The 14169-nt window shown below is 44.3% G+C and overlaps 1 protein-coding gene across 2 annotated transcripts in view; it reads left to right on the forward strand.

The window, feature by feature from the left end:
- CNST (consortin, connexin sorting protein) overlaps positions 1–14169 on the forward strand; it is a 225364-nt gene that overhangs the window by 107853 nt on the left and 103342 nt on the right. For both annotated transcript variants that reach the window (XM_073628017.1, XM_073628018.1), the window contains exon 7: positions 11947–11968. In XM_073628017.1, coding sequence (XP_073484118.1) covers positions 11947–11968 — 22 coding nt within the window. The remainder of the gene's footprint in view (positions 1–11946; positions 11969–14169) is intronic.

A 14169-nucleotide genomic window follows, 5' to 3' on the forward strand; every position in this document is an offset into this window, starting at 1 on the left:
GATATGAGGGGAGGTACGCAATGGCTAAAGAGAATAGGGCTGGGGAGAGAGGGCAGCCCTGTCGAGTTCCCCGATGTAGTTAAAAGGGGGTGGATAGTCCTCCCCCCAGTCTTACCGATGAGGTGGGGCATTTATATATTACTTGAAGCCAGCGGATAAACACTAAAGGAAATCCCATCCTACGTAATGTTTCCCACAAAAAGGGCCACTCTACGGTGTTGAAAGCCTTTTCTATGTCAAGTGAGGCTATCGCTCTTGACCCCGTGTTGTGGTGTTGAGCATGGATGTTAGTAAACAACCTTCTAAGGTTTACATATGTGGATCTACGGGGCATAAAACCAGTTTGATCTGAATCTATTAAGGAGGGGAGGAGAGGATATAATCGAAGGGCCAATAATTTAGTTAGAATTTTAAAGTCATTATTTAGTAACGCAATTGGTCGGTAAGAGGCGCAGGATGTTGGGTCTTTAGGAGATTTGTATATGAAGGTCAGGTACGCGTGGTACATGGAATCTGGTAATTTGCCATCAGCTAAACAGGTGGTGTAAAGTTGGGCCAGCAGAGGTGCTAATAATTATTCGTGTGCCTTATAAAAATCAATTGGGAGGCCATCTGGCCCAGGTGCCTTCTCAGGAGGGACGGAGTGTATGGCGTTCAAGACCTCTAGGGCCGTAAATGGTTGAACCATTATCTCCCGCTCTTGATCTGAAAGCCAACCGAGTGCCAGTGGATCCAACAGATCCTGCAATTTCTCAGGCTGGAAATCAGAGTTTAAGGTGGACGTATATAGGGTTTTGTAGAAGGCGCCGAAGGTTTGCAGGATCTCTGAAGGGACCGTTACCTTCTCACCTTCAGAGGTCTGCAATTCAGAGACAAGTGTGAGTGGTTGGTCGTTTTGTGCCAACATGGCCAGAAGACGGCCATTTTTATCGCCCTGCTCAAAAAACCTCTGTTTACCTCTAAGGGCCTCGAGTCGTGTGACCTCAGATAAGTGTAAGTGTAGTTCTCTCTGCACTGCCATCGATGAATCAAATTGAGCAAGGTTGGGGATCTGAGCTGTATTTAGATGTCTAATTTGATACCGCTTGCTGTAGTGATTGAGTCTCAAGTGACTGCTGTTTCTGAATGTGTGCAATGGATGAAATGTACTGCTCCCTAGTGTAGGCCTTGAATGCATCCCAGACATTGCCAGTAGAAGAGGACTCGGCATTTCGTTCCCAGAACTGAGCAAGTAGGGGGGGCATTGTGTCAGTCAGCTCCCAGATGTGAAACCCAGTGTGCTCCCAGTCTCCAAAGTGCAGCACTTCTAGATGCAGGAGAGCGAAGTACCACTGCCAAAGGGCTATGGTCTGATAGCCCGCTTGGCAGATAAGATGCCTCCAGCACATCTGCCATCATAGCAAGATTAGAGAAAGCCAAATCTATGCGTAATGCAGTTTTATAGGTTGTGGAGAAACATGAATAGAGTCTGGTGGTAGGGTGTTTCCACCGCCAGATCTCTTCTAGACCCATGGTCTGAGCCCAGACAGATAAATCTCTATTATGGTGTTTGGGTGGGATAGGTCTATCTACAGTCAGGTCCATAAATATTGGGACATTGACACAATTCGAATCTTTTTGGCTCTATACACCACCACAATGGAATTGAAATAAAACAAACATGATGTGCTTTAACTGCAGACTTTCAGCTTTAATTTGAGGGTATTTACATCCAAATCAGGTGAACGGTGTAGGAATTACATCAGTTTTTATAAGTGCCTCCCACTTTTCAAGGGACCAAAAGTAATGGGACAATTGGCTGCTGAGCTGTTCCATAGCCAGGTGTGTGTGTTATTCCCTCATTATCCCATTTACAAGGAGCAGATAAAAGGTCCAGAGTTCATTTCAAGTGTGCTATTTGCATTTGGAATCTGTTGCTGTCAACTCTCAATATGAGATCCAAAGAGCTGTCACTATCAGTGAAGCAAGCCATCATTAGGCTGAAAAAACAAAACAAAACCATCAGAGAGATAGCAAAAACATTAGGCGTGGCCAAATCAACTGTTTGGAACATCCTTAAAAAGAAAGAATGCACCGATGAGCTCAGTAACACCAAAAGACCCGGAAGACCAAGGAAAACAACTGTGGTGGATGACCGAAGAATTCTTTCCCTGTTGAAGAAACCACCCTTCACAACAGTTGGCCAGATCAAGAACCCTCTCCAGGAGGTAGGTGTATGTTTGTCGAAGTCAACAATCAAGAGAACACTTCACCAGTGAATACAGAGGGTTCACCACAAGATGTAAACCATTGGTGAGCCTCAAAAACAGGAAGGCCAGATTAGAGTTTGCTAAACAACATATAAAAAAGCCTTCACAGTTCTGGAACAACATCCTATGGACAGATGAGACCAAGATCAACTTATACCAGAGTGATGGGAAGAGAAGAGTATGGAGAAGGAAAGGAACTGCTCATGATCCAAAGCATACCACCTCATCAGTGAAGCATGATGGTGGTAGTGTCATGGCGTGGGCATGTATGGCTGCCAATGGAACTGGTTCTCTTGTATTTATTGATGATGTGACTGCTGACAAAAGCAGCAGGATGAATTCTGAAGTGTTTCGGGCAATATTATCTGCTCCTATTCAACAAAATGCTTCAGAACTCATTGGACGGTGCTTCATAGTGCAGATGGACAATGACCCGAAGCATACTGCGAAAGCAACCAAAGAGTTTTTTAAGGGAAAGAAGTAGAATGTTATGCAATGGCCAAGTCAATCACCCGACCTGAATCCAATTGAGCATGCATTTCACTTGCTGAAGACAAAACTGAAGGGAAAATGCCCCAAGAACAAGCAGGAACTGAAGACAGTTGCAGTAGAGGCCTGGCAGAGCATCACAAGGGATGAAACCCAACGTCTGGTGATGTCTATGCGTTCCAGACTTCAGGCTGTAATTGACTCCAAAGGATTTGCAACCAAGTATTCAAAAGTGAAAGTTTGATGGATGATTGTTAATCTGTCCCATTACTTTTGGTCCCCTAAAAAGTGGGAAGCACATAAACAAACTGTTGTAATTCCTACACCGTTCACCTGATTTGGATGTAAATACCCTAAAATTAAAGCTGAAAGTCTGCAGTTAAAGCACATCTTGTTCGTTTCATTTCAAATCCATTGTGGTGGTGTATAGAGCCAAAAAGAGTAGAATTGTGTAGATGTCCCAATATTTATGGACCTGACTGTAAGTCTGCGGACAGGGTGGCATTAAAATCCCCCATTATTAGTAGTTTACCTGGGCCGAAAGCTGCAACCTTCTCCATAACCGTATATAATAAATCAGGTGAAAAAGGTGGAGGTATGTATAGTCTAACCACAATATATCTTTGAGACCATAATGTAAATACTACAATGACAAATTTACCCTGTTGGTCTGTACACACTTCATCAATCACACAAGGAAAGTTTTTGTGATTTTAGGATCGACACTCCCCTTGCGTACGTGGAGTACGTGGCATGGATAGCCCTCTGTATCCACGGGTTTTTTAGCATCAAGATTTTGCTGCCCATGAGATGGGTTTCTTGGAGGATAATGATCTGGGGGGCATGAGACTTTAAATATTGAAATAGTAAGGCCCGTTTGAATTTGGAACCAAGACCCCTCACATTCCATGAGAGGACTGTGAAGGAATCCACTAAGGGGTTAGCCATTTGGGACAAATAAGAATGACCAATTAGGATGAATGAGGAGGCGCACCAAGAAACAACCCATGAACAGCATACATCACACCAGGTATCAACAGCACTTAAACAGGTTATAGCACCTAGAACAAAAAGGAAACCAAAAAAGGAACAAAAACTTAAAAACATTTCTTGAACAACCCAAGCATGATGTGCCTTCCTTACTATGTCCCATCTTCCCCCAAAAAACAAGGGGGAGAGGTTGGGAATAGTTTTACCCCTAAACAAAAAAAACTTAGAAGTGCAGTCACAGCTTAAATTAGTGCACTACACTCCAGTCATCAGGCGACTGGCCAATATCCGTCTCCTTCTTCTATAGGTAGGGTCCTGGACACAGAACCATTAGGAGCTTACCAACCGGTAAGGAAACGAGGTGGGGGGGGGGGGGACGACTTGTGGTGACTCAGTCCCATAGGGCTTCTTCTGAGGGTAGGTGTGCTGTGTGTTCAGCAAAAGGTGAGCAGTCCAGCTCTCAATATAGCGCTCGAGTGTTCATGTAAAAAGGAAGGATAGGGGACTGAAATACTGAAGGGGGGGGGGGGGGGTCAGCATAGACATCAGGATCTGCAGATCATCAAACAGGGGTGGCACAAAGGTAACAATGGAAGTTTCAAACCTTTAGCAAGGTAAATCATACCCAGGTAGCAGTGTTCATCTCGTTGTGAATTCAACCACGACCATCCAGCCGTGATAATGCTGTTTCAGGTTCCGTGAAGAAATGCGCCCGTTCACCATCAATTTACATGAAGCTTGCTTGGGTACAGTAGGCTGAATTTTAGGCCTTTTTCTCTGAGGCGACGTCTTGCTTCTGTAAATGAGCGGCGTCTCTGCTGTATCTCCGGAGAATAATCAGGAAAGAGCATAATTCTGGCATTATTAAAGCGCAGTTCCTGCTTTTCCCTGGCTGCTGCAAGCAACTTGTCCTGGTCTCTGTAATTCAGTAATCTGAGCAGGAAGGGCCGCGGTGGGGCTCCAGGAATTGGAGGAGTTGGGGGAACTCTGTGAGCCCTCTCCACTACATATGTAGATGGCATTGCAGGAATATCAAGCAGGGAGAGGAGAAAGGTTTCTGCAAATTCCGCCGGCCTGGAACCCTGTGCATGCTCGGGGATGCCCAGTACACAGATGTAATTTCTCCTCAATCTATTTTCGGTGTCAATGGACTTTTCCTGCAGGGCTTTCACCTGCAGCTGTAAAGCACGGAGGTCCCGGGAATCAGACCTAGTATCATCCTCCAGCTGGGAGATGCGGGCTTCAGCCTCTGTGAACCGGGACCTAAATTTGTCCATGTCACGTCTAATGAGGCTGACATCTGTGACCAGGTGGTCAATCTTGACCATAACTGAATCATTGCCTGCCTTGATAGCCGCTAGTAATTCTGCATGTGAAGCCGCCTGAGCGGTGGTCAGCTCCGAGAGGGTCTGAGTGCCGGCCGACATTGTGCTTGCGGAAAGCCTCATGGGCAAGATGGCGGCTGAGGACCTGGTACAGGCCGTAGAGGAGGATCTGGGCTTACCCGGTGACGGCGGAGAGGTCCGCGTGGTGCTGTAAGTCCTCTTAGACCCCAGGGTGCCGGATTAGGAAGAAAAAGTGGAATTTTCAAGCCCGGAATATCTGACAGGATAAGTGCAGGAGCGGAGCTCAGCCTCAGCACATCTTCTCCGCTTCGGCCACGCCCCCCGACTTTTTTTTTTTATACTAGTAATTGTGGCGTTCAGTGAGTTTTAGCTGGACTACGGCATTGCGGTGGACAAATTGAACACTAACTGACACTTTTTGGGACCAGTGACACCAGTACAGTGATCAGTGCTAAAAATATGCACTGATCACTGTATAAATGACACTGGCAGGGAAGGGGTTAACATCAGGGGCGATCAAAGAGTTAAATGTGTTCCCTGGGTGTGTTTACCAACTGTGTGGGGGTTGTTGACACTGGACAAATAAAGATCTGTGTTCCTGATTACTAGGAATCACAGATCTCTCTTTGTGACAGACCGACGTTACATAGGCAGACCACCGTTCTGTCATTCCCCAGAATGATTGCGGCTGCCGGCACCACTGATTGGCTCCCGCTTTGTCGGAGAGGGAGAGAGGGAGTCGCTGGCGGCACGCAGGCGCCCCAGACCAGGGAGCGTTGACAACTGCCCTGCCACAGCATATATGCTGTGGGCGGTCCGGAACTGGTTAATGCAGGGAATGCATTAAGGTAAAAATATGTTTCAAATTTAGAACCACTTTAACTTGTCAAAGAGATGGTTAAACCAACAAACCCCATGTTCAGCGCTTATAGTGGCAGAGCCATTTTGCTCTGGACATCTTTTCTACTCAAGTTTTTTTGTAATTATGTAACAATTGATAAATGCTGGTCAGCAGCTTGTTTTAGAAGTGCTTCCTCTGATTTGTGACTGTATAAAATTGTTGGCACACTATTCTCTTATGTAAAATGTAAAGCAACATATTTTCTAAAATGACATGTATTCTCCTTTGGGAGTTAGCAATTCTTGGGAATGAGCCTCAGAACACAGCTTGTTTTATCTCTGCCACTGCCAATCTGCCAGAGAAATGTATTGAAGTGGTTGTATACCACTTTAGCACATTTTTACCTACAGGTAAGCCTATAATAAAGCTTACCTGTAGGTAAAATGAATATCTCCTAAACCTGTACGGTTTAGGAGATATTCACCATGCATGCGCTCTGAATTTCCGGCGGATGCTGTCTGAAAATCGGAGCTCCTTGCCAGAAAGAAGACTCCTGCGCGCATGTGGGGGAGCGATGTCATCACCAACCCGGAAGAATCGCTGAGGAAAAATGGCAGCTCCCTTGGCAGTGACCGAGACAGTGCGGGGGCTTCGTTCTAAGGTAAGTATTTCATAATGAGCTTGTATGCGGTGCATACTAGCTCATTATGCCTTTTGCCTTTTTATAAGTTTTTTTTTTTTTTTTTTTTTTTTTCTTTTGACTATACAACCGCTTTTAAAGTGATATTTGTAAAATCTCGTTTAACCACTTGAAGACTAAAAAATTTGAAAAAAAAAAAATTCTTAGTTTCTGTCAGTAAATTTTGTAATTAAGTAATTTTTCTCCTTCACTGATGTGCATTGATAAGTGCCCACCAGTTCAGCCTATCAGGTGGCACTGATGAGGAGGCACCAATATGCTGCACTTATGGGCACTATTATGCCCTACTTAAGTGGCACGGATAGGTGGCACCGGTGGGCAAGGATATGTGGTACTAATGGGCACTGATGGGCAACATTGGGCAGCATTGATGGGCAGCGGTGATGGGCGAGACTGATAGCCAGCATGGACTGGTATCATTATTGGGCACTGATTGGTGGCACTTGTGGGCAGTAGTGGGCACTGATTGCTGGGAGTGGTGGGCACTCATTACTGGCACTGATTTGTGCGACTGGTGTCGCTATTGTAATCAGGGCACTGATGATCAGTGCCCTGATTATATGTATAGATGTCTCCTGTGAGGAGATGCCGCTGATCTGCTCTCCTTGCCACACACTGTCAGTGTGAGGCGAGGAGCGCCGATTACCGGCATCTCCGTGTTTACAAGTGATTGGCTGTGATTGGACACAGTCGATCACATGGTTAAAGAGCCACAGACGCGGCTCTTTACAGAGGTCGGGGTCACTCCGTGTCCTAGCATAAGATAACAAAAACCTTCTGCCTTTACAACTTTAACCGCTTCCCGACCGCCTCACGCAGATAAACTGCGGCAATAGGGCACGTACAGGCAGATTAACATACCTGTACTTTGCCCTTTAAGAGGCGGCTCCCGCCGGGAGATCTGTGAGCGTGATCGTGGGTATGTCCGAGGGGATACCCGTGATCGTTTCACGGAGAGGAAGAACGGGGAAATGCTAATGTAAACGAGCATTTCCCCATTCTGCCTAATTACACTGACACTGATCACAGCTCCCTGTCACATGTCCCACACAGCCCCTCCCCCCCACAGAATCATTCCCTAGGACACACTTAACCCTTACAGCGCCACCTAGTGGTTAACCCCTTCACTGCCAGTCACATTTACACAGTAATCAATGCATTTTTAATTGCACTGATCGCTGTATAAATGTGAATGGTCCCAAAATCGCGCCAGAAGTGTCCGATGTGTCCACCATAATGTCGCAGTCACAATAAAAATCGCTGATCGCCGCCATTACTAGTAAAAAAATGTAATAAAAATGCCATAAAACTATCCCCTATTTTGTAGACGCTATAACTTTTGCGCAAACCAATCAATATACGCTAATTGCGTTTTTTTGGGGGTTTTTTACCAAAAATATGTAGAAGAATACGTATCGGCCTAAACTGAGGGGAAAAAATGTTTTTATATTTTTTGGGGATATTTATTGTAGCAAAAAGTAAAATATAATGCTTTTTTTTTTTTTTTTTTTTTTTTTTTCAAAATTGTTGCTCTTTTTTTGTTTATAGCGCAAGAAATAAAAACCGCAGAGGTGATTAAATACCACCAAAAGAAAGCTCTATTTGTGGGGAAAAAAAGGATTTTTGTTTGGGAGCCACGTTGCACGACCGCGCAATTGTCAAAGTGGCGCAGTGCCGAATCGCAAAATGTGCTCTGGTCTTTGACCAGCCAAATGGTCTGGGGCTTAAGTGGTTAAAGTATAACTAAAGGCAAAACTTTTTTTTTTTTTTTGTTTAGTTGCGGACAGTTGGGATGGGTTAGAACACTGTTTTTTATTGCTACCTCTGGCCCCATTGGGGAGATTTAGTCTCTCTATTTCTCCTGTTTACTGGTATCCTCAAAAGTGAAAGTAGAGGAAAATCCCAAATTTTGAGTTGTCACCAGAACAATAATACAGGGGAAGTCTTTAAGGGGGACACTAGTTCTGGTGACTTGGGGAGCCCCAATGGATTCCCTTAATTTGCAGGGATTATCTCTCACTTTCTCATTTGGCTATGGAACAGGAAGTGAAGGTAAATCTCCCCAATACATTAACCTGTAATGAAGGATGTCTGTCTTGCATGGTCTATCTGAACTTCGGGTTCTGCAGGGGTTCTACGCGAGGATCCTTCCACTTTTCCCCCAAACCCCCCCCGGCCCTTGAGGCACTATTACATCCAGTGACACCAACAATGGGGGATCATTTCTACCAATACAATACATACAAAAACAATGGGACACTATTCCTTCCACTGACACCAACAGTGGGGCCCTATTCCTTCCACTGACACCAACAGTGGGGCCCTATTCCTTCCACTGACACCAACAGTGGGGCCCTATTCCTTCCACTGACACCAACAGTGGGGCCCTATTCCTTCCACTGACACCAACAGTGGGGCCCTATTCCTTCCACTGACACCAACAGTGGGGCCCTATTCCTTCCACTGACACCAACAGTGGGGCCCTATTCCTTCCACTGACACCAACAGTGGGGCCCTATTCCTTCCACTGACACCAACAGTGGGGCCCTATTCCTTCCACTGACACCAACAGTGGGGCCCTATTCCTTCCACTGACACCAACAGTGGGGCCCTATTCCTTCCACTGACACCAACAGTGGGGCCCTATTCCTTCCACTGACACCAACAGTGGGGCCCTATTCCTTCCACTGACACCAACAGTGGGGCCCTATTCCTTCCACTGACACCAACAGTGGGGCCCTATTCCTTCCACTGACACCAACAGTGGGGCCCTATTCCTTCCACTGACACCAACAGTGGGGCCCTATTCCTTCCACTGACACCAACAGTGGGGCCCTATTCCTTCCACTGACACCAACAGTGGGGCCCTATTCCTTCCACTGACACCAACAGTGGGGCCCTATTCCTTCCACTGACACCAACAGTGGGGCCCTATTCCTTCCACTGACACCAACAGTGGGGCCCTATTCCTTCCACTGACACCAACAGTGGGGCCCTATTCCTTCCACTGACACCAACAGTGGGGCCCTATTCCTTCCACTGACACCAACAGTGGGGCCCTATTCCTTCCACTGACACCAACAGTGGGGCCCTATTCCTTCCACTGACACCAACAGTGGGGCCCTATTCCTTCCACTGACACCAACAGTGGGGCCCTATTCCTTCCACTGACACCAACAGTGGGGCCCTATTCCTTCCACTGACACCAACAGTGGGGCCCTATTCCTCTCACTGACACCAACAGTGGGGCCCTATTCCTCTCACTGACACCAACAGTGGGGCCCTATTCCTCTCACTGACACCAATGACGATGCAATGTTTACTTCACAGCCCGACTGACAGAGGAAATCCCCACTAAAGTCCGAAGAACATTAAACTGTCCCTGTGTTTAGAAATTTTGAAGACCGCAGGTTTAGGCCAATCCAGCAGTCTGAAAATAGCTGCATTTAAAGTGTAGGCACATTTTTAAATAGTTTTAACAGGGTTGGAAAGGATTAGAACATCTTTTCAGGTTTTCGCTGCCTGTCTGTGCTGGGGGAGAATCAGTCTCACCCTTTGTCCTGATGACTATTGTCACACGTTTGATGGGAAATCCAAACTGTTAGGGCCCTTAGGGCTGTCACCTGAACAGGAGGTGTAGAGGAAGCTTCCAGTGGGGTCACCTGTCCCAGTGGGGATTTCCTCTCTTTTGGGTATAGATATCTATTCACTTCCTCTGGACTAGGAACACAGGGAAATCCCCACAAAGTAATACAAAGAGCAAAATAAAAAAACTGAAGGGGTTTTAATCTTTCCATAGGATATCCAAAATAGAACTTAAAAAAAAAAGTTGGGGTTTAAGATGTACTTTAACTGTTTACTTTGAAGCAGATTTTCAGATAGCTGAAAAATGTTTGGTTTGGGTATTTTGCTTTTATCCCATTGATTGACTTAGGCCTCATGCACACAAGACGCCGGTGCAAACTCTGCTGAACACGTGTTTTTAAAAGCTGAAAACGGCGTTTAGAAATGCCTGTTTTGCCACGTTTGCATGCCGCGTTTAGCCGCGTTTGCGTCTAGAAGCGTTTGTAGAGCAGAGAATGATATTTTGCGACCCAACTTTGGGGCCCCGTATCTCGGGGCCACTTGGTGCTAGGAACCCCAAATTTGGTGTGCTAACACAGTGGAACTAGCACTACAACATATCAAAATCCTAGCACCAAGTGGCCCCGAGATATGGGGCTCCAAAGTCAGGTCACAAAATGTCATTCTCTGCAGAAAAGTGCTTGACATTGTGCGACCTGACTTTGGGGCCCCGTATCCCGGGGGCCACTTGGTGCTAGGAACCCCAATATGTTGTAGTGTTAGTTCCACTGTGTTAGCACACAACATTTGGGGTTCCTAGCACCAAGGGGCCCCAAAGTCGGGTCACAAAATGTCATTCTCTGCTGCAGTTTACTATCATATTTCTGTGTTTTCTGGTCCAAAAAATAGGGTTCCTTTTAAAAACACTTATAAACGCAAATGCGGCTAAATGCGGTACCCGCGTTTAGCTGCGTTTGGCGTTTGAAACGTGGAAAACTTTTGCATCTGAACCCATTTTTTTGCTTCTGGAAAAACGAGGTTAAACGCAACTGCCTAAAAACGCCAAAAAACGAGACTGTGTACATGGACACATAGGATAACATTGAATGAGTTCAGGGGCAGTTGAAAAAAGTGTCCAACTGCCTCTGAACGCGCGTTTAACAGCATCTCGTGTACATGAGGCCTAAAGGTGTCTGTGGAACTGCTGTAGCGTTTTATTAATTTTTTTTTTATTCTTTAAAGATTTTTATGATTTGCTTGGAATGTTGTGTGTTTTTTTTTTTTTTTTTAATATATATATATATTAGTCAGCACATTCTTCTCAATGGTTGTTAGAGTTCAAAAGTGTACTGGTTTGCCGTCACGTTTTATAACGCGCTTCTATTAAGACGAGAATGTTCTTGATGTATTTAAGAAAATATGTACAATAATTATGGTGTTTGTTTCCCTTTCGCCTTGCTAAGCCAGTATCCAGTACAATCCAATGATTATGTAAAAGTTATCATCCATAGTCTATTTTTTTTTAATATCCTTTTAACATGTATTTGTTGCAGGCTAGTGTAAGGAAAATAAAATGCATATAAGTGCCTTGTGCAGCTGTTCCTTTCAACCTGGTATGCACCAATGAAACCATTCCAGTATTGGACAGGTTCCATGCTAATATTAGAAGTAAAACTCTTCTTGCAGTATCATCAGGGTTTGTTTCTGTTTGGTGTACATGTGAATGCTTTATTCTAACTATTTTTACTTTCTGTCTTTTCTTCAAAGCCCTCAAGCTGTCAAGTGGAAGGTAAGTCTGGAGACCTATATGTATCTGTTTTTGCATTTAGTCTGAGCATATAGAATTTTTAGTAAAGATTTGTCTTTTTATCCTCTGTCCTCCTCCCATTTTATTAATGCTTTTCTTAGTGAGTTTAACAGGCTTTGCGTGAAATCACACAGATTAACCACTTCAGCCCCCAGAAGGTTTTACCCCCTTAATGACCAGGCCATTTTTTGCAATATGGCACTGCGTTACTTTAACTGACAATTGCGTGGGCGCACAACGCTGTACCCAAACAAAATTTTATGTCCTTTTTTTTTCCCCCCACAAATAGAGCTTTCTATTGCTATATCACCTCTGTGGTTTTTTTTTTTTTTTTTTGCCCTATAAACAAAACAAAAAGACCATTTTAAAATAAAACATTTTTTACTTTCTGCTATAATACATATAAAAAAAAACAAATTTCTTCATCAATTTAGGCCAATTTTATTCTTCTACGTATTATATTTTTGGTAAACAAAAATCCCAATAAGCATATATTGATTGGTTTGCGCAAAAGTTACAGGGTCTCCAAACTATATATATATATATATATATATATATATATATATATATATATATATATATATATATATATATATATATATATATATAGTGTTTGTTTTTGGTTTTTTGCGGGACTGCGACATTACAGCTCACAAATTTGACCCTAAGTGATACTTTTTGGGGACCAGTAAAACCAATACAGTGATCAGTGCTAAAAAAAAAAAAAAAAAATGCACTGATCACTGTATAAATGACACTGGCAGGGAAGCGGTCAACATCAGGGGCGGTCAAGGGGTCAAATGTGTTCCCTGTTTGTGCTTTCTAATGCCCGGTACACATGATCCGATTATCGGACAAATGATCGTCCGTTTTTTTTTTTTTTGCATGCTGATCTCACGTCGAATCTGAGTTTACTAAAGTCACGAAAATTCCCGTACAACAGCATAAAAATTCGGAAGTGATGTCATGTGTTGTAATGCATTTGTATTGCATTTTCGAACGATAGGTGTACTGATGAAACGAAAATCGTACAATCTGGCATCGTACGGAAAAAATTTCCGTGCATGTCCGATAGAATAATATCGGATGAACTGTCCTGATCGGCTCTCGAAAGCTCTGTACTAATGATCCGATTATCATACGATTGATTCGAATGTGGCATTTTTCGTACAATTTTCGGATTGTGTGTACGGGGCATTACTGTTTGGGGGAAGCACTGACAGGAAGAACACTGAGATCGCTGTTCTTGATTAGTAGGAACAGAAGATCTCCATGCTTTTTTACATAGGCAGATCCCTGTTCTGCCTCTCTGTGGAGCAATGGCGGGTGGCCGGCAGACATCGCGTCCGCCGGACCCACGAATTGGCTTTCCCTCTGGGCAGCAGGCGTCCACTGTATCTATTGCCTGAAACAACGTACAGGTACATTGCTTTGTGCAGTAGAGCCGCTCTGCGGCAGTATATATGCGGTGGGTGGTCTTTAAGCGGTTAATGTGTGTGTATGGACTGGTGATAAAAGCACTTGTGTGCCTTATATTGTTAGTTTGCATGTCTAACACTAACACCCTTGACTTTGATGATCAACACCCAAGCCTATGCTAACCATCTTCACAACACTACTCTTTGGTGTAATATGATCCATGCTAGGTTTACACCGATACTTATTCTAATATTCGTGTTGAAACTGTATCCGTGCCGATAGTGAGTATTTGCATGAGTACTCGAGCAAATGCTCTGATGCCCAAATCTGATACCTTCTGCGGTGCGATTGGGCGAAAATCTCACTGCAAAGAATCACAAGCGATTTGAACAGGAATGCGGTGCGATTCCTGTTCGATTCGCATACCGCTCCTGTGTGAACCCAGGCTTGTCATAGTAACTTGGGTTCAAACAAATGTGGTGCAGGAAAACGCATGGGATTTGTACAGAAATTGCATGTGGTTCTCTGCAGTGCGATTTAAGCCCATTCATTTTATATTGGCTCAAATTGCAATGCTAAGGTATCGGTACTCGGTATTGGCGAGTACTTGACCAAAAATTATCGGTCCTTTCCGATAAAAATCTGGTATCGGTGCAACCCTAATCCATGTCCTATCACTTAACTTTCTTTTCAGTTGATAGGGTTAGAACCTCTGTAATATTTTTGCCTATTTTATCGCTGGGGATTTTCACCATCCCTGTTTT

This window comes from Aquarana catesbeiana, linkage group LG04 (assembly GCF_042186555.1).
Source record: "Aquarana catesbeiana isolate 2022-GZ linkage group LG04, ASM4218655v1, whole genome shotgun sequence".
Taxonomy (NCBI): domain Eukaryota; kingdom Metazoa; phylum Chordata; class Amphibia; order Anura; family Ranidae; genus Aquarana; species Aquarana catesbeiana.